Consider the following 14,454-nt stretch of genomic DNA (forward strand, 5'->3'; position numbering starts at 1 on the left):
TCCCAGTCAGCAAACGCCTGGACCCTGTGATCGGGGTGGACCCCAGGCGTCTGGGATGAGGCCTGCCCTTGCGGCCGCTGGTCCCCCGCCCAGAGCCTGGAGGGCAGGACCAAGCAGCGCGGCGGGGCGCATCTGAGGAGGACCGGGGTCTTCGGCGGGCATGCAGTGGACCCTTACACACGCGGCGTGGCCAGGCGCGGCCCAGCGGTGTTCCTCGGGGTCTGAGCGGACAGCCCGGAGGCTCGGCGCCCCCAGCCCCGGGAGCGAGTGCCAGACGCCCCGGCTGCCCCCACGTGGCTGCACGGCGCCTCCTCTCCCGGCCGCGCCCCTGCTGGGCGCCCTGAGCAGCGGAAGGGGACAACGTGGCGGGGACCCAGGGGGAGCGTCTCTGTGGTCCCGCCGCCGCGACGGGCTCTCGGCCAGGGCCTCGGCGCCGCTCGGGACCCGCCCCCAGCGGTTCGCTGATCAGACCCGGAGCGGGGCGCCGGGCGCAGCGCGCGGCGCGGGGCGGGCGGGGCGCGGGGGCGGCCTCTCGGCGCCCGCGGGGCGGGGCCAGCACACGCCCCTCCCCGGCCCGCCCGCCGTGAGCCCCCCCGCCCCGCCCGCCCACGTCATGCAGCCGCCCCTCCCGCGCCTGCGCGGCCGCGCGCCCGGCCCGCTCCAGCCGCCGCGCATCCTCGCCCAGCGCCCCGCGCCCCGCGCCCCGCTCCGCACCCGGCCCGGCGCCCCGCGCCCCTCGCGGCGGGCGGCGCGGCCATGAGGCTCCGGGGACGCGATCTTCGCGCCGCCCCCTCCTCCAGCGCTGGGGTCGGCGACGCGCGGCGGCAGGCGCCCCCGGGGCGGAACCCTTTCGTGCACGAGCTGCGTTTGGGCGCCCTGCAGAAGGCCCAGGTGGGTGTCCGCCGGGAGCCCAGGCCGCCCCGGGCCCGGGGCCGCGCCGAGGCTCGGGGATGCGCGGCCGGAGGGGGCCGGGAGGGGGACCTTGGGCGCGGCCCAGCTGAGCGCTCCCTGGGGCCCGCGACCGCCACCCTTCCCTGCGACCCGCAGCGCTCATCCCCCGCCGTCCGCGCCCCATCCCCGGTTCCCGCCGCCAGCGCCCAGAACCTGGCTCCGCATCCCCTTTCCCCAGGTCCTCGCACCCGGCTCGTCCCCCTTTCCCCGATCCCTGGAACCCCCCCTCCCGCCCACCCCCGTATCCCTTTTCCCTAACCCCTGCATCCCGGCCTCGGAGCCACTCCCTGGTGGATGGGCGCCGCGCGGTCCGCGGTCCGGGCGCCCACTCCCGCCGTGTGCAGGCCCCGCGCCGAACCGCAGCGGCTCCCTCTGGATGTGAGTTTGTCACTTGATGCGCTTCGTGTGTGGGACCTCGCTGCTCCCCAGAGTCAGTGTAGCAGCGGTGGGGGCGGGCTCTGGGGTCCTGGGGTAACGGCATAGGGGTTTTGGGGGGTTTCCGGCCTGCCCCGGTTCAACTTGTTCTGGGGGATCTTGGTGCTTATCTAGGGCCTGAATCGGTTACACACAAGCAGGTCCCGCCTGGTGAACAGTCCAGGCGCCTGCTGTCGGGCATGCTCTGTCTGTGGGATGCTCTAGCCCTGACTGGGAGGCGCTCGGGGGCGCCCCTCTCCGTCTGTCCTGCCTTCCGCTGTCCCTGACCTGGCGGGCTGCTTCTCTGCCCTGGTGGGACCCCTGAGTGGACCGCGCCGACTCTGCTTGTGAGCTTGTGAGTCTCTGTAGGACTGCCCACAGGCCGGCCTGTCTGTGACTCCAGAACTACCTGCAGGAGGAGCAGAGAGTTCCTGGTTCTCCTGGGTGGTGTAGCCCGTGGGGAGCACACCTCCGTCTGTGACAGAGCTTTTTGTAGGGAGATCGGGGTTTTTAACGTGTAGAGTAATTCATCTGAAGTAATGTTAAAGCGAAAAGTTCTTGAAGTCAGTCTACGGTTGTCATTTCCCCGGACGCCTGCCTTTTTCTCTAAGTGCCAACTCAGCGGGCCTGGGCACTGGAGGCCCGCCCTAGCCCTTCTCACCGGCACGTGGCTGAGGTCAGGGAAGAGCAGGCGGGCCGTGTTCTCACCACCGGGCAGGGCAGGGATCCTTTGTGCGTCCCTGGTCGCCAGGCAGGGTTGGGGCCAAGTCCATGTTTCTGTCCAGAGGCCTGTGGCGCCAGGCCTGACGCGGGGTGTGCGGTCGCGGACTGTCCCCGTGCCAGTCCGCAGGAACGTTTTGCTTTTCACCAGCAGCGTCTTGCACAGCTTCTCCCCTTCATGTGCTTAGTTTGCAGAGCCGACTGGCCTGTCCACGCAAGGGCAGCCTTCCTCTCGAAATCAGCACATAAACGGACCCCTCGATGTCCGAGACGATCCAGGGCCACTCGGAAATTCGCCTCCCTTCATCCTGAGTTGGGATTGACCAGTCTGGTGCCTGTGTTTACCTGTTGGCCTTTGCTGGGGGGGAGGGGCTGGCGCCTATCTGGGGATTAATGACCCCTGGGCCCATCTGTCATTTAACGGCAGATTTAGTGAGGAGCTTAAGCATCTCTTGGGACAGAAACCAGCAAGTTGAGATCCAGGAGCTGCGACTCCTGGGCCATCGGGCCTGCGCGTGGAGATGGTGCTGCTTCGCAGTTGGGCAGTGGTCTCCTGTCCCCCCTGGGTTTGGGGACTTCCCGCTGGAAGCCCCGGGCCGAGCACACCCCGCAGCTCTGGTGCTTCCCCATTTCTGAGCCCCTGCACCGATGTCACGGAGAGTTTACTTCCTGGACAGCAGCCTGGTTTCCCGAACACCCTGGAACTGGGCCGCAGGGGTCACCAGGAGGGTAGGTCCAGGGACAGGCCTGTCCAGGGGGCCTGCGTGCAGCCTGATCGCCCAGAAGCGGGTGGTCTTGGTCTGCTGACAGAGCAACAGCAGGCACCTGGGGGCTCGTCGGGATGCAGCCTTAGTTAGGGGGGCTCTCCGGGAGGGGGCAGGGACGCTGCCGGCCGCTCACGAGGAGAAGTCTGATTCACATCTGTGGTTGCCCCAGTGCCCTGCCCCGCAGGCACACAGACCAGGCCCCACACTCTCCCCCACGTCTGGGTGCTCCTTGCACCCACCCTGGGCAGCCCTTCATCCAGCCCCTCCTGGGACCCACAAGCCCTGCCTGGTGGGGCAGGGAGGATGGGTGAATGGGGAGGTGGCCTGGCCCGAAGCCCGTGTTCTCGGGGGCTGGCAATACCACAGCTGGGAGCGGATGCTGGGGGCCCTCCGAGAGCGCGAGTGTCCCAGGGCAGGACCAGGCTCGGCCCGAGGACCCTGTCACCTTCTGACGGCCAGGAGCACAGCCCTGGGACCCGGGCAGGTGAACAGCCAGGCCGTGTCCCCGCATCCAGGCGAGGGGCCAAGGCCCAGGCCCCGTGCTGTCCCTGGACTCCAGGCCACGTGGGCTGGCTCCGGGTGGATGTCTGACCTACCCGCTTTCTCCTCCGACCCGCCGGGAGCCTCCTGTGACCCTAGTGTCATCTTCTGGAAGGGTCCGCAAGTGAAACTGAGCTGTGGTTAATGATGGGGACTGAGAAGGGGGTTCAGGGTGGCGGGCCCCCTCCGCTCTTTCTGTTTATAGATATTTATTTGGCCATGCTGGGTCTTGGTTGCAGCCCGTGGGATCATGTCCCCACCCAGGGCTGAACCTGGGCCCCCTCCGTGGGGAGCGTGTGTTCCCACCCAGGGCTGGACCTGGGCCCCTGCGTGGGGAGCGTGGAGTCTTGGCCTCTGGACCACCAGGGAAGTCCCGGGGCTTTTCCCTAACCACGCTCTTCTGTCCTGGTGACGCGCACGTGGACACGGTTTTCTCTTACCCCTGCTCTCATCTCTGAGCGTGGAGCTAAGCACAGTCCGCCTCACTCCTCATTGATAAAGCAGGATTTTGTCCCCAAGAGCGGACCCCGCCCGCCCGTCCCCACAGGCAGGCCCGTCCGAGGCGGTGCCCGGGGGTCTCGGCAGGGCCCCCACGAGCCCGTCACCCAGCTGGACCCTGCCTCCCGCCCCGGGACTGTCACCACACAGACAGGATGGGGCCCCCCGCCTCGGGGCCCATCACCACATGGACGGAACAAGGGCCCCCCGCCCCAGGACTGTCACCACACAGACAGGATGGGGCCCCCCGCCTCACGGCCCTCAGCACACGGATGGAACAAGGGCCCCCCACCCCGGGGCTGTCACCACATGGACAGGACAGGGCCCCCCGCCCGGGGCCGTCAGCACACGGACGGGACAACGGCCCCTTTCCCCAGCGGCCAGGCCCGAGCGGAGTCCTCGCGGGTTCGCTGCGGCCTCAGGGCGGGGCTTTCTGTGTCCCATAAATCCCTGACTCGGTGTGAGTTACTCTGAAAGGAGCCCAAAGGCAGTGTGTGTCTGGAAACCCCTTGTTGAGACATGGTGTGGCTGTGCTCCCCTGAAGCCCGCCTCGCCGCCCAAACGTTCATGCACGTTCGCAGTGTTTTGCTCATTCACACACGACTCTGAGTTTTAACCACCTTCCAGCCTGTGAGCCAGTGTATGTGTGCCTGTGCCTGTGTCTGTGTCTGTGTGTGTGTGTCTGTGTGTCTTTGTGTGTGTGTGTCTGTGTGTCTGTGTATCTGTGTCTGTGTGTATGTGTGTGTGTCTGTGTGTGTGTATCTATGTGTGTGTCTGTGTATCTGTATCTGTCTGTGTGTATGTGTGTGTGTCTATGTGTATCTGTGTGTGTGTATCTGTGTCTGTGTGTGTGTATCTGTGTCTCTCTGTGTGTGTGTGTGTCTGTGTGTATCTGTGTGTCTGTGTGTGTGTGTCTGTGTGTGTGTCTGTGCGTCTGTGTGTCTGTAACCGTGGCCGAGCGCCCCCTCACTGCGATCTCGGCCTCCCGCCTCTGGGTCTCCCTCCTTGGGCGCCGTGTCCTTTGTGGTGCTCTGCAGGGGTCCTGGGCGGGGGGCGGGAGGGGGGGCACGTCCGGTGGTCTGGGGCCTTAACAGTCCCCGTTTCGTCTCAGAGATAGAGGCTCTTTTTTTCTTTTTTTTAATATGTTTATGTATTTTAACTGGAGGCTAATGACTTTACTGTCGTGGTCTTGCCACACGTCAACATGAACCCGCCACGGGGGTACACGTGACTTCTTTTCTCTAAAAAGTTAGTTGCCACTCCAGTGTTGTTTAAACACTTTTTTCCGGACCTTCCTGTCCCCGGGGGTGGGGACACACAGCTGGGCTTCGCCATGGGGGGCTGTACTTGGGGTCCCGAGGTCTGGAGTGGGAGGATGGGCCACCCAGCGGACCCCAACCCCAGCCACCCTCGGAGCCCACACTGGCAGAGCAGCCTTGGTGCCAGGACCACAGGGTGCTGACAGGTGGCCAGCCTTAGGTGGGGGCCTCTGCTCTGGGGGTCCGTTTGCCGCCCTGGCCAGCCCCGGAGGACGGCAGTCCCCCGTCCAGAGCAGGTGGCGCGAGCCCTCTCCGTAGCAGCGGGCACGAGCCCTCTCCGTAGCAGCGGGCGCGAGCCCTCTCCGTAGCAGGTGGCACGAGCCCTCTCCGTAGCAGCGGGCACGAGCCCTCTCCGTAGCAGCGGGCGCGAGCCCTCTCCGTAGCAGGTGGCGCGAGCCCTCTCCGTGGCAGCGGGCGCGAGCCCTCTCCATAGCAGGTGGCGCGAGCCCTCTCCTTGGCAGCGGGCGCGAGCCCTCTCCGTAGCAGCGGCGCGAGCCCTCTCCATAGCAGCGGGCATTTCTCCCCAGCGGGGAGTCCCTGTCACTGCTCTACCTGTGACTCTCCACCTGACCCTGCCCCGGGCCCACCAGGCCCTCCAGCTGGACGCCTGTCCCCCCTCCCACCAGCTCCCTTCATGCTGCTGGTCGGGGGGCCTGCGATCACCCAGCGTGGAGCAGCTTTGTGGGACACGGGAACCCCCCCTCAAGTTTCCCCACTGTCCACAGAGGATTGACCCCCTGGCCGGGGCACAGACTGCCCGAACACCTCTCTCCTCCCACGCCCGTGACCAGGACTGCAGTGTGCCCAGTGGGCGCGGCACTGCCTGCAGCCAAGAGGGCAGAGTGGGGACGTTAGGTGGGGGGGTTCTGTCTGCTACTGGGGAAGTCCCCGCCTGGGGGTCACCTTCACCCGGAGGGGGTGTCCCGCCACTGCGATCAGAGCCAGGATGTGGTTGGGGGGAAACTCCTTGCATTTGGGGGTGGGGACAGGATGTGGGCCTGAACCCAGAAATTTGGTTCAGGGCCTCTCCAGCCTGTGGGGGTGGGGTTGAGCTGAGAGGTTCGGTGAAGGGGACTCCCGGTACCTGAGGGTGGGTTGGTGTAGGAGGTGCCCAGCTGGGAGCCCGGGCCCCCACCCCTGCCCTCCTGCTCTGGGCAGGTATTTGCTAAACAGGTGAAACCCGCAGGAAATGCTGCAGGTCTTGAACTTCGAGATTCTTTTACTCAAACCCTGCAGTAAAGGGCCCTGTGGAGCAGGCATGTCCCGCACCCCCCTAGCATGGCCTGGCTCTGGGCGGCTCTGAGATGGGGGTGGGGGCTGGTCCGAGCTTGTCAGGCCCCTCCTCTGCAGGCAGCCCTGCTGCTGGGCTCTCTCCGCACCACCCTCCCCACCCCCCATTCCCATGGCTCCTGCTGTTGCTGGCCACCTGCCAGGGCACCCGCTTCAGACCGTGAACGTGTGGAACGCGTGTCCTTAGAGCCCCGAGGGCAGGGCTCCCGGGACACTGCCAGGGCCTTGCAGGTTGGTAACTATGGCCTCTGGCACTCAGACCCCGAGGTGCCTCAGCTGCCCCCAGTCCCCTGCTCCTGTCCCCCCAGGGAGACGATCCCTGAGGCGGCGGGACACCCAGAGCCCGAGCTTCTGACCTGTCTGTAAGAAGTGTGGCCTCCTGCGTCCATTTCTGCAGGTGAGGTGCTCAGGACCGTGGACTTGCTATCCAGGATGTCCCAGCCCCACCAGCCAGCTGCCTATGGAAGCAGCTCAGTGGCTGCTGCATCTCTGAGCCCCATCTCTGGGGGACCGTCGGGCTCAGGACGCCATCTTCCTGGGCACGGGCAATGCTGGGCTCAGGGGACCAGGCAGCCGCAGGAGGGCTCCAGCCTGGGGTTGGCTTCACTGTGAATGTCACGCCCAAAGGGGACAGGGGCTGAGGTCACAGTCACCAGGACCCCGGGACATGGGTCCTGAGAACCCAAAGGAGCTGAGATTTTGTACAAAACTTGAGTGAGTTGGGAGAGCAAGAAGGCCTGAGAGGTTGCAGGCAGAGCCTGGAGGCCAGCCTGGTGGCCGCCCTGCCCACCCACTGGCCCACCCGCTCCTCCAGGCCCAGCCCCACGTGGTGAGCTCTCCCCTTGCTCCTCACATGCTTCCTTCCGTCTTCGCTTAAATCCTACCCACTATAATTCTAGAGGCCTTTCCCAGCTGCCCTGGAGATGTGGAGTCCACGTGGCAGGCTGCTGGCTCGCGGTGCCTGAGGGTTCGCCCCCACGCAGGCTCCTGTGTCCCGAGGGTCTGCCGGCCCCTCCGTGCGTCCAGCGCTGCCGTCTCTGCTGCAGTCCCCCGGAGGGCCCCAGTGGTCCCACCACGCTGACCACAAGCCCTGTTGTTGCTTTCCTGACCCCTTCCCCTGTGGACCATGGGCCCTGCTGCCCCCGGCTGCCTACGGGGTCCAGGAACTTGGGACCTGTACGCGCTGGCTCTCTGAAACCGTCGTTGTGGGGGCCGTGGGCCAGAAGGGCAGGATTGGCAAATGTGAAGGTGTGACCCTCCCGCCCCCTGCCCCAGACCGGTGGCTGTGCAGAGTCTCAGACTTAGGGGTCTGTTCCCCCAGGTGTGATGACCAGGGCTGCCCCTCCACGACCCCACCATCAGCTGCCATGTGCCAGGAGTGGTGCGTGTGGTCGTCCGGGAAAGTCGCTCTGTGGTTTTCTCTCCTGTGGGACAGGTTTGTAAACTTGGTGAATTACTGAAAGACACCCGTTCTGTGGAAGCCTGCAGCCTCGGCGATCCGCGCTAAGATTTGAGTTGAAAGCTCTTGAATAGAGACTGGGATGGTGGGGAAGTTGAGCCTGCCTCATGGTTTGAAAGAAAAAAATAGCTCTTTTAGAAAAGCTATATTTAATTTTAGATTTGAGTGGGAGCACTCAGAAGAAACAGCTTCTGTATGCAGTCAGCATGGGCTCTGAAAGGAGAGTTTTCCCAAGTGGAGGCACAGGTTATCCCCGTAGACACACAACAGGGAGGAAAATCCAAGGTCAGAAGACACTCACACGTTAGTAAGAAAAAGACAGTGAACCCGGTGTGAATTTGGGCACAGGATTTCCCTCAATGCCAGACCCCAGAGGAAGCCCAGATCCCAGCAAGCATAAGGTGCCCCCTTGGCAGGGGGCGGGACCGGGATCTCTGGAGCCCACCGGCCCTCCCAGCGGCCCTCGCTCACTACTGACCCTGGGCCTCTGGCCACACGCGGCGTGTTGTCCGACAGCAAAGAGGAGCCTTACCTCGCGGTCAGGCGTGTATGACGAGGTGCAGCCCGCAGCCGGGGTTCCGACGGCCGGCTCTCCCTGTTTCAGTCTGCTTTCGCGTCTGAACTACTCGAGCTACTTGTGAGAAGGAGTGCTTGTTTGCTATTTGAAGACGGTGTACGGTTTGGACCGAAAGGCATTTTACCTTTCATAAAGGTGTTTTTGCAGATGGGGCAAGCGGAGGGGAGGCGTCTCCAGGTCGGTTGGCTGGGTTTGCACCTTACTACTGGGCCCCCGGCTGGTGCTCCTCCTTTGCTGCTATGAATTCAGGGGCCTGGGGCTGGGCAGTGCCAGCTGGTGGGACCCATGGGACCATCACTGTCACTGTGCCCCCTCTCAGGAGAAAACAGATGAGGTAGACGTGTCGCTCTTTTCTCACTGCTGCAGAAGAGTGTTTCCCCGAGGCTTTGCCCACCTCCTGCCCCGCACGGCTGGGGTGCAGCCCCCCGCTGCCAGGACATCAGTTTTGCCTTGGCACTTCCAGTGTCTTCTGCCCACTCTGAATCAGGAGTCTCAAGGACAGCTGGCTTCATCGTTTTTGACTTGTTTTTTAATATAAGGTGAAAGTGTTAGTCTCTTAGTTGTGTCTGACTCTTTCCAACCCCATGGACTGTAGCCCCCCAGCCTCCACTGTCCATGGAATTCTCCAGGCAAGAAGACTGGAGTGAGTAGCCATTCTCTTCTCCAGGGAATCTTCTCGACCCAGGGATTGAACCCGGCTCTCCTGCATGCAGGCAGATTGTTTACCGTCTGAGCCACCAGGGAAGCCCTTTTTATTATAAGTGACAGCAAAAAAAAGAGGTGGACTTCCAGATAAGGCTCGTGTGTTTGTCCTGCGTGCCTCAGAGATCTTTCTGCAGAATTCGTGAGTCTCGTATCTAATCTGCTCCTCGCGGGACAGCCTGGAGGTGCCCACGACCGGCTCCCGGGGAAGTGCATGGTCAGCCCCGGAATCCACAGCTCCCTTGCCTGACCCCTGGTCAGGTCTGGGTGACCTCTGCCCAGACCACAGCCCATCCGTGTGGCGGGTGGAAGGCGACTCCTCTGGTGTTTGGAGAAGGGCAGGGGCCCGGGGTCTGGCCCCTCACACTCCGGGGGTCTGGCACGGCCCTTCCCTGGAGTTGATGGGTGTGGCGGTTGGGAGCCCCTGTGGCGCTTTGGGGAAGACATCCCCTGAGGAGGTACCAAGATGGGGGAGGGGACCTGGGGCCTGAGGGTGACTGCAGCTCTGCATGCAGGGTGGGGAGGGGGCCTGGGCTGCACCTTGGGGTGGGGGCATGCCGATTCTGAATTTGGGGGCAGAGCTGGGAGGAGTAGGAAAAAAGGGTATTAAATATAGATGCCCAGGTGTGTGTGTGAGGAGCTGGCGGGGAGTTGGGGGGCGCCTAGGATGCTGGTTTGGGGCGGGTTTTCAGTGACCCCATTGATGCAGCTGGAGCCCAGGGCAGCTGGGACGGCAGTGTAGGGGCGTGGTGCCCATCTGGCCCACACTGTCCTGGACGTGCGAGTGCTTGCTGGAGGGGGTGGGTCCTGTCCTGGGCTCTGCCGGTGGCCCCTGCTCCCCAGGGAGGCCCCTCCTTCCCCCTGCCGCTCCTCAGACCCTGGCTTGTCTCTGACTAGCCTCCCTAGCTGGCCTCAGTTTCCCTGCCCGTCGGAGCCCACGCACTGTGGGTGCTTAACCATGAGGGTGGTCCACACTCCGCCTGCCTGGAAAACCTGCCTCTGAGCCCCGCTCCCCCTGTGGCCTGCAGCCTGGGTGGGGGCCAAGCCTGCTTGCCTGCGTCGCGCACGTGGTGCCCTCACCGTGTGGGAGCGGGGGACTGACTGGTGTCTCCTGGCGCCCGTGCCCTGGGGTCCTGGCCTCCTCCTGGACTGGGGAGACCATGGGTCAGGACAGCTTCTGTCCCCCGCGCCTTGGAGCCAAGCACCCTGGCAGCGGGCTCAGTGTGTCCCGGGCCCTGTGCTGCCTGTGCAGGTAGCACCCCCATTCATCCCCCTCCACCTGCCCACCCAGGGCCCCCCCCAGCCACCCCCATTCATCCAGGCTCCACCTGCCCGCCCAGGGCCCCCCGGCCACCCCCATTCATCCCCCTCCACCTGCCCACCCAGGGCCCCCCGGCCACCCCCATTCATCCACCTCCACTTGCCCGCCCAGGGCCCCCCGGCCACCCCCATTCATCCACCTCCACCTGCCCGCCCAGGGCCCCCCAGCCACCCCCATTCATCCAGGCTCCACCTGCCCACCCAGGGCCCCCCGGCCACCCCCATTCATCCACCTGCCCGCCCAGGGCCCCCCGGCCACCCCCATTCATCCACCTCCACTTGCCCGCCCAGGGCCCGCCCGGCCACCCCCATTCATCCAGGCTCCACCTGCCCACCCAGGGCCCCCCAGCCAGGAGAGGTTGGTGCCCTCTCTGCTTGTCCACTGAGGTCTGCTGTCCTTGTGAACACCAGTCCAGGCTGTGAAGCCATCCAGCTGGCTTGCAGAGGTCGGTCCTGTTTGTCTCTTTCCCGTTCCCCCAAGTGTCACATCAGGGGGTGTCCTCTGAGGCCCATGTATCTGGTGGCTCCTCCCCAGGCTGGTCCCTGGCATCCATCATGCGGGTGACGTGCGGTGCACCTGGCCAGGTGCCCATCCCGAGATCTCACCCGCTGCACAAAGGCCCCAGGGTCCTCGAGCCCGGGGCCGGCCCTGAGCTGCTGCTCCTGGAGCCCCAGGAACACGTGGACCTGGCGGCGGCTGTGGCCCCGCCTCAGCGCTCGGCGTCCACAGCGAGGCCGCGTGAGTCCAGGGCCGGCATGTCTGTGGTCCACACCCGCCTGTTGGCTCGCGGACCTGACCCACCGCCCGAGGATGGTTTGTGGTGACCATGGGCAGGTCGAGTGCCCGGCACGTCTGCTCCTGTTTCTGTCACATGCCGCTCAGAACCGCTGAGTGCGGAGGACCGGGGACGTGAGCCGAGTACCAGTGTCCGCGGCCATCGGGCCCGCGTGTGGTCTCGCTGATGTTTTCCTCTCATCGTGGGAGGAGTGAGTGCATTTCCCTCCAGCCTCTTGGAGGTGCGTTTCCCTTGGGATGGCGGGATTTCCCTGCGCGGCCATGGTGCTGGGTGGGAAGAGGCCTTCGGGAGAGTCTGCTGTGCCCACGGTCAGCACGCTGACCACCGTCTGGGGCGGCGCCAGCCCCCCCCCCGTGCGTCCGGCCCACGCATGTCCTGTCAGGGTCCTGCGCGGCTGACTGGGGTCCCCAGGGTGGGGGGCAGGCGCTGGAGGACACAGGCCGCAGGGCGCCCTGGGGCCCGTCCTCCCCCAGGACAGGGCGTGGGCCTCTGCAGAGGTCTTGGCTCTTCAGTAGCACGCGGGTGCCTCCATGCTGGTTGTGAAACACAAGGCACTTGGGCCGGTTGCACCTGGGTGATGCCAGTGACCCCGGTGGCCTGGATGGGGCGGGGAGTGCTTGCCGGGCAGGTCTGAGCCTGGCATCGGACCGCGGGTGCTGCACGTGGAGCGCTCCAGACCCGTGGGCTCCACACGCTCGCTGTGAGCTGGAGAGCGTTTTCCGTCCAGAACCAGCGTTGCCATTTTCATGGTTCTTACCACGAGATGTTTTAAACACAGCCAGTGTTTTTGCTTGGGCTACCGGATCGAAGTGCCGCAGGGGGGTGGCTTCAACAGCAGGAGTTCATCCCTCCGTACTCTCGAGGCTGAAGCGGAGAGCCAGTGTTGCAGGCTTGGCTCCTCCCGGCCTGTCGCCTGGGCGCAGCGCTCAGCTGTCTTCCCGGGTGCTCATGCGGCTGCCCCTCCGTGCACGCCCCCTCCGTGCGCGCCCCCTCCATCCGCGTCCCCTCCGTGCGCACCTGCTTGCCAGTCACATGAGATTAGGGCTGGCCCCGTGACCTTGTTTGCCTTAATCTCTTCTTTAAAGACCGAGCTCCAAAGACTGTCACATTGTAAGGTGCTGGGGGTCACAGCTCAGCCCCTAACACCCCCCACCTCCACAGCCCCCCCGATGGCCTTTCTGGACCCACTGACCCCGCCCCCATGTCCCCTTCCAGCAGTGATCCGGAAGCAGTGCCCAGATGTCATCACTGAGCCCATAAAGATCCCATGTGTATCTGCATCTCAAGGACAAGAATATCTAGCGGTCACCATGCGGGCTGTGTTGCCCTTGAAGGCACAGTCTGCTCCTTGGCACTGGGGGCGGGCGCTGGGCTCAGCCATCAGGTGCCCGGTTCTGGGTCTTGGCTGCGTCTGCACCCGCCTCCACCTGCACGCACACTCTGACCAGAGGGTTTGATTTTTATCTCGCACTGAGTTTGGGGTGTCTGTGTTTGCTGGTGTGTCCTGTCTTCTGTGTCTTCTGGAAGCTGGTGGCCTGACCTAGAACTGGAGGGCTTCCGTTTCTGTCAGGCTATGGGCTGGTCTGGAGGGAGGGCTCTGGACGCCCATGCCAGCCCCTCTCGGGCACGTCTGCAGACACGCCCCTTGGCTGGTGCCACAATCAGAAATGAGTCTTCTAGAGTCGTCCAGAGGCAGTTGGTGAGGCTGGGGTGCCTGTGTGTGGGCGTGGGCGTGTGCCTGTGTGCTTCCCCCAACACGTGGACTGTTCCTGTGGCTCCATCTGCGTGGAGCCCTGGGTCCTTTCGGTGGGAAGCGGGGCACCGGGCTTGGACAGATCACTACTGGAACCCGCTGTGCCGGGGACTCGTGGTGAAGTGTGCTGGCTGAGAGCGGGTGGCGCGCCTACCACTCTGGGTTAAACGACTGACTGACAAAATGGACGTGCTGGGAACACACACGCCCAAGTCTGTTCTTGTTGAGCCCATTTTGTTCTGTTTACACCAAAACCATTTTGTATCAGGGTGTAGCCGCTTAAGTGTTGCTCGGGTGAACAGTGAATGGACTCAGCCATCCGTGTGCATGTATCCATTCTCCCCCAAACCCCGCTCCCATCCAAGCTGGTACATAACACTGAGCAGAGTTCCATGTGCTGTACAGGAGGTCTCTGTTGGTTATCCGTTTTAAATACAGCAGTGTGTACGTGACATTTGGATGGTTTCTCGTGAGCGACCTCTGATAGTTGCACTGAGTAGCTCAGCCCAGAACCCTGAGTGTCGCCCTCACGTGGCCTCCGAGAAGGGTGACCACACAGTCAACCTGGCACTTTTGAGGATAGTGGGCTCCTGATGATGGCGGCGGGGGCGAGACTGTGGGCTGTGTCTCAGGAGGGAGGCGGGTCCCAGCTTCTCAGGAAGCCAGGCCCTTCTGCACCCCGTGAGCTCCAGAGGTGCCCGCCTCCTCCGGGCAGCCTTCACAGCCCAGCGTGCTTCCTGCCTGCCCGACCCTCTGCGGACCCCGGGCAGGTCTACAGCTCAGGCCTCGTTCTCTCTGCACCTGCCTGTCCTTGTCTGTGGGTCAGGGCTGCGTGATCACTCACACGTGTCCTCCCCCTGCTGGCTGCAGAGCTCAGACACCAGGCCCGTGTCTCCGGGGCACACAGAGTGGGCACAGGGTGCGTTCCCCGGGGGGCAGACACGGTCACGTGTCACGTCCATGGGAGTGACCGGTGAGCCCTGTTGTGTTCAGGATGCTGTCCGCTCGTTAACCTGCAGCTTCAGCGGTGGTGCTTGTCCCAGCTTTGGGGCTCCCCCTCCGGGCCTGCTCACCACTCCCTGTTGGCGCAGATGGACTGAGGTGCTGCCTCCGAGCCCCTTCAGCCTCAGTCCTCCGAGGCCTGGGGCGGGGCGCTGGCCACTGCTGTTCTTCCTGAGCTGCGTCGTTCCTCTCTGTCACCTGGAGGAGCAGCCGCCCGGGGCGTGTCACTGTGCACCCGTGAGCGCTCTGAGCGTGGCGGCCCCCACAGCTCCTGTCCACCCCGCTGTGTGCTTGTGCTCTGACACAGGCAGCAGCTTGAGTGCCGGGGTCCAGCCCCAGTGGATC

The 14,454-nt window shown here is 64.4% G+C and overlaps 1 protein-coding gene across 1 annotated transcript in view; it reads left to right on the top strand.

Moving 5' to 3' along the window:
• Window positions 1-722: 722 nt before the first annotated feature.
• Window positions 723-14,454, top strand: part of LPCAT1 (lysophosphatidylcholine acyltransferase 1) — a 41,956-nt gene continuing 28,224 nt past the window's right edge. Inside the window, exon 1 of the mRNA XM_027520029.1 lies at window positions 723-891. Within this exon, the coding sequence (XP_027375830.1) occupies window positions 757-891 (135 nt within the window). The 5' untranslated portion in view covers window positions 723-756. The remainder of the gene's footprint in view (window positions 892-14,454) is intronic.

The sequence above is a fragment of the Bos indicus x Bos taurus genome, chromosome 20, assembly GCF_003369695.1.
Source record: "Bos indicus x Bos taurus breed Angus x Brahman F1 hybrid chromosome 20, Bos_hybrid_MaternalHap_v2.0, whole genome shotgun sequence".
NCBI lineage: Eukaryota > Metazoa > Chordata > Mammalia > Artiodactyla > Bovidae > Bos > Bos indicus x Bos taurus.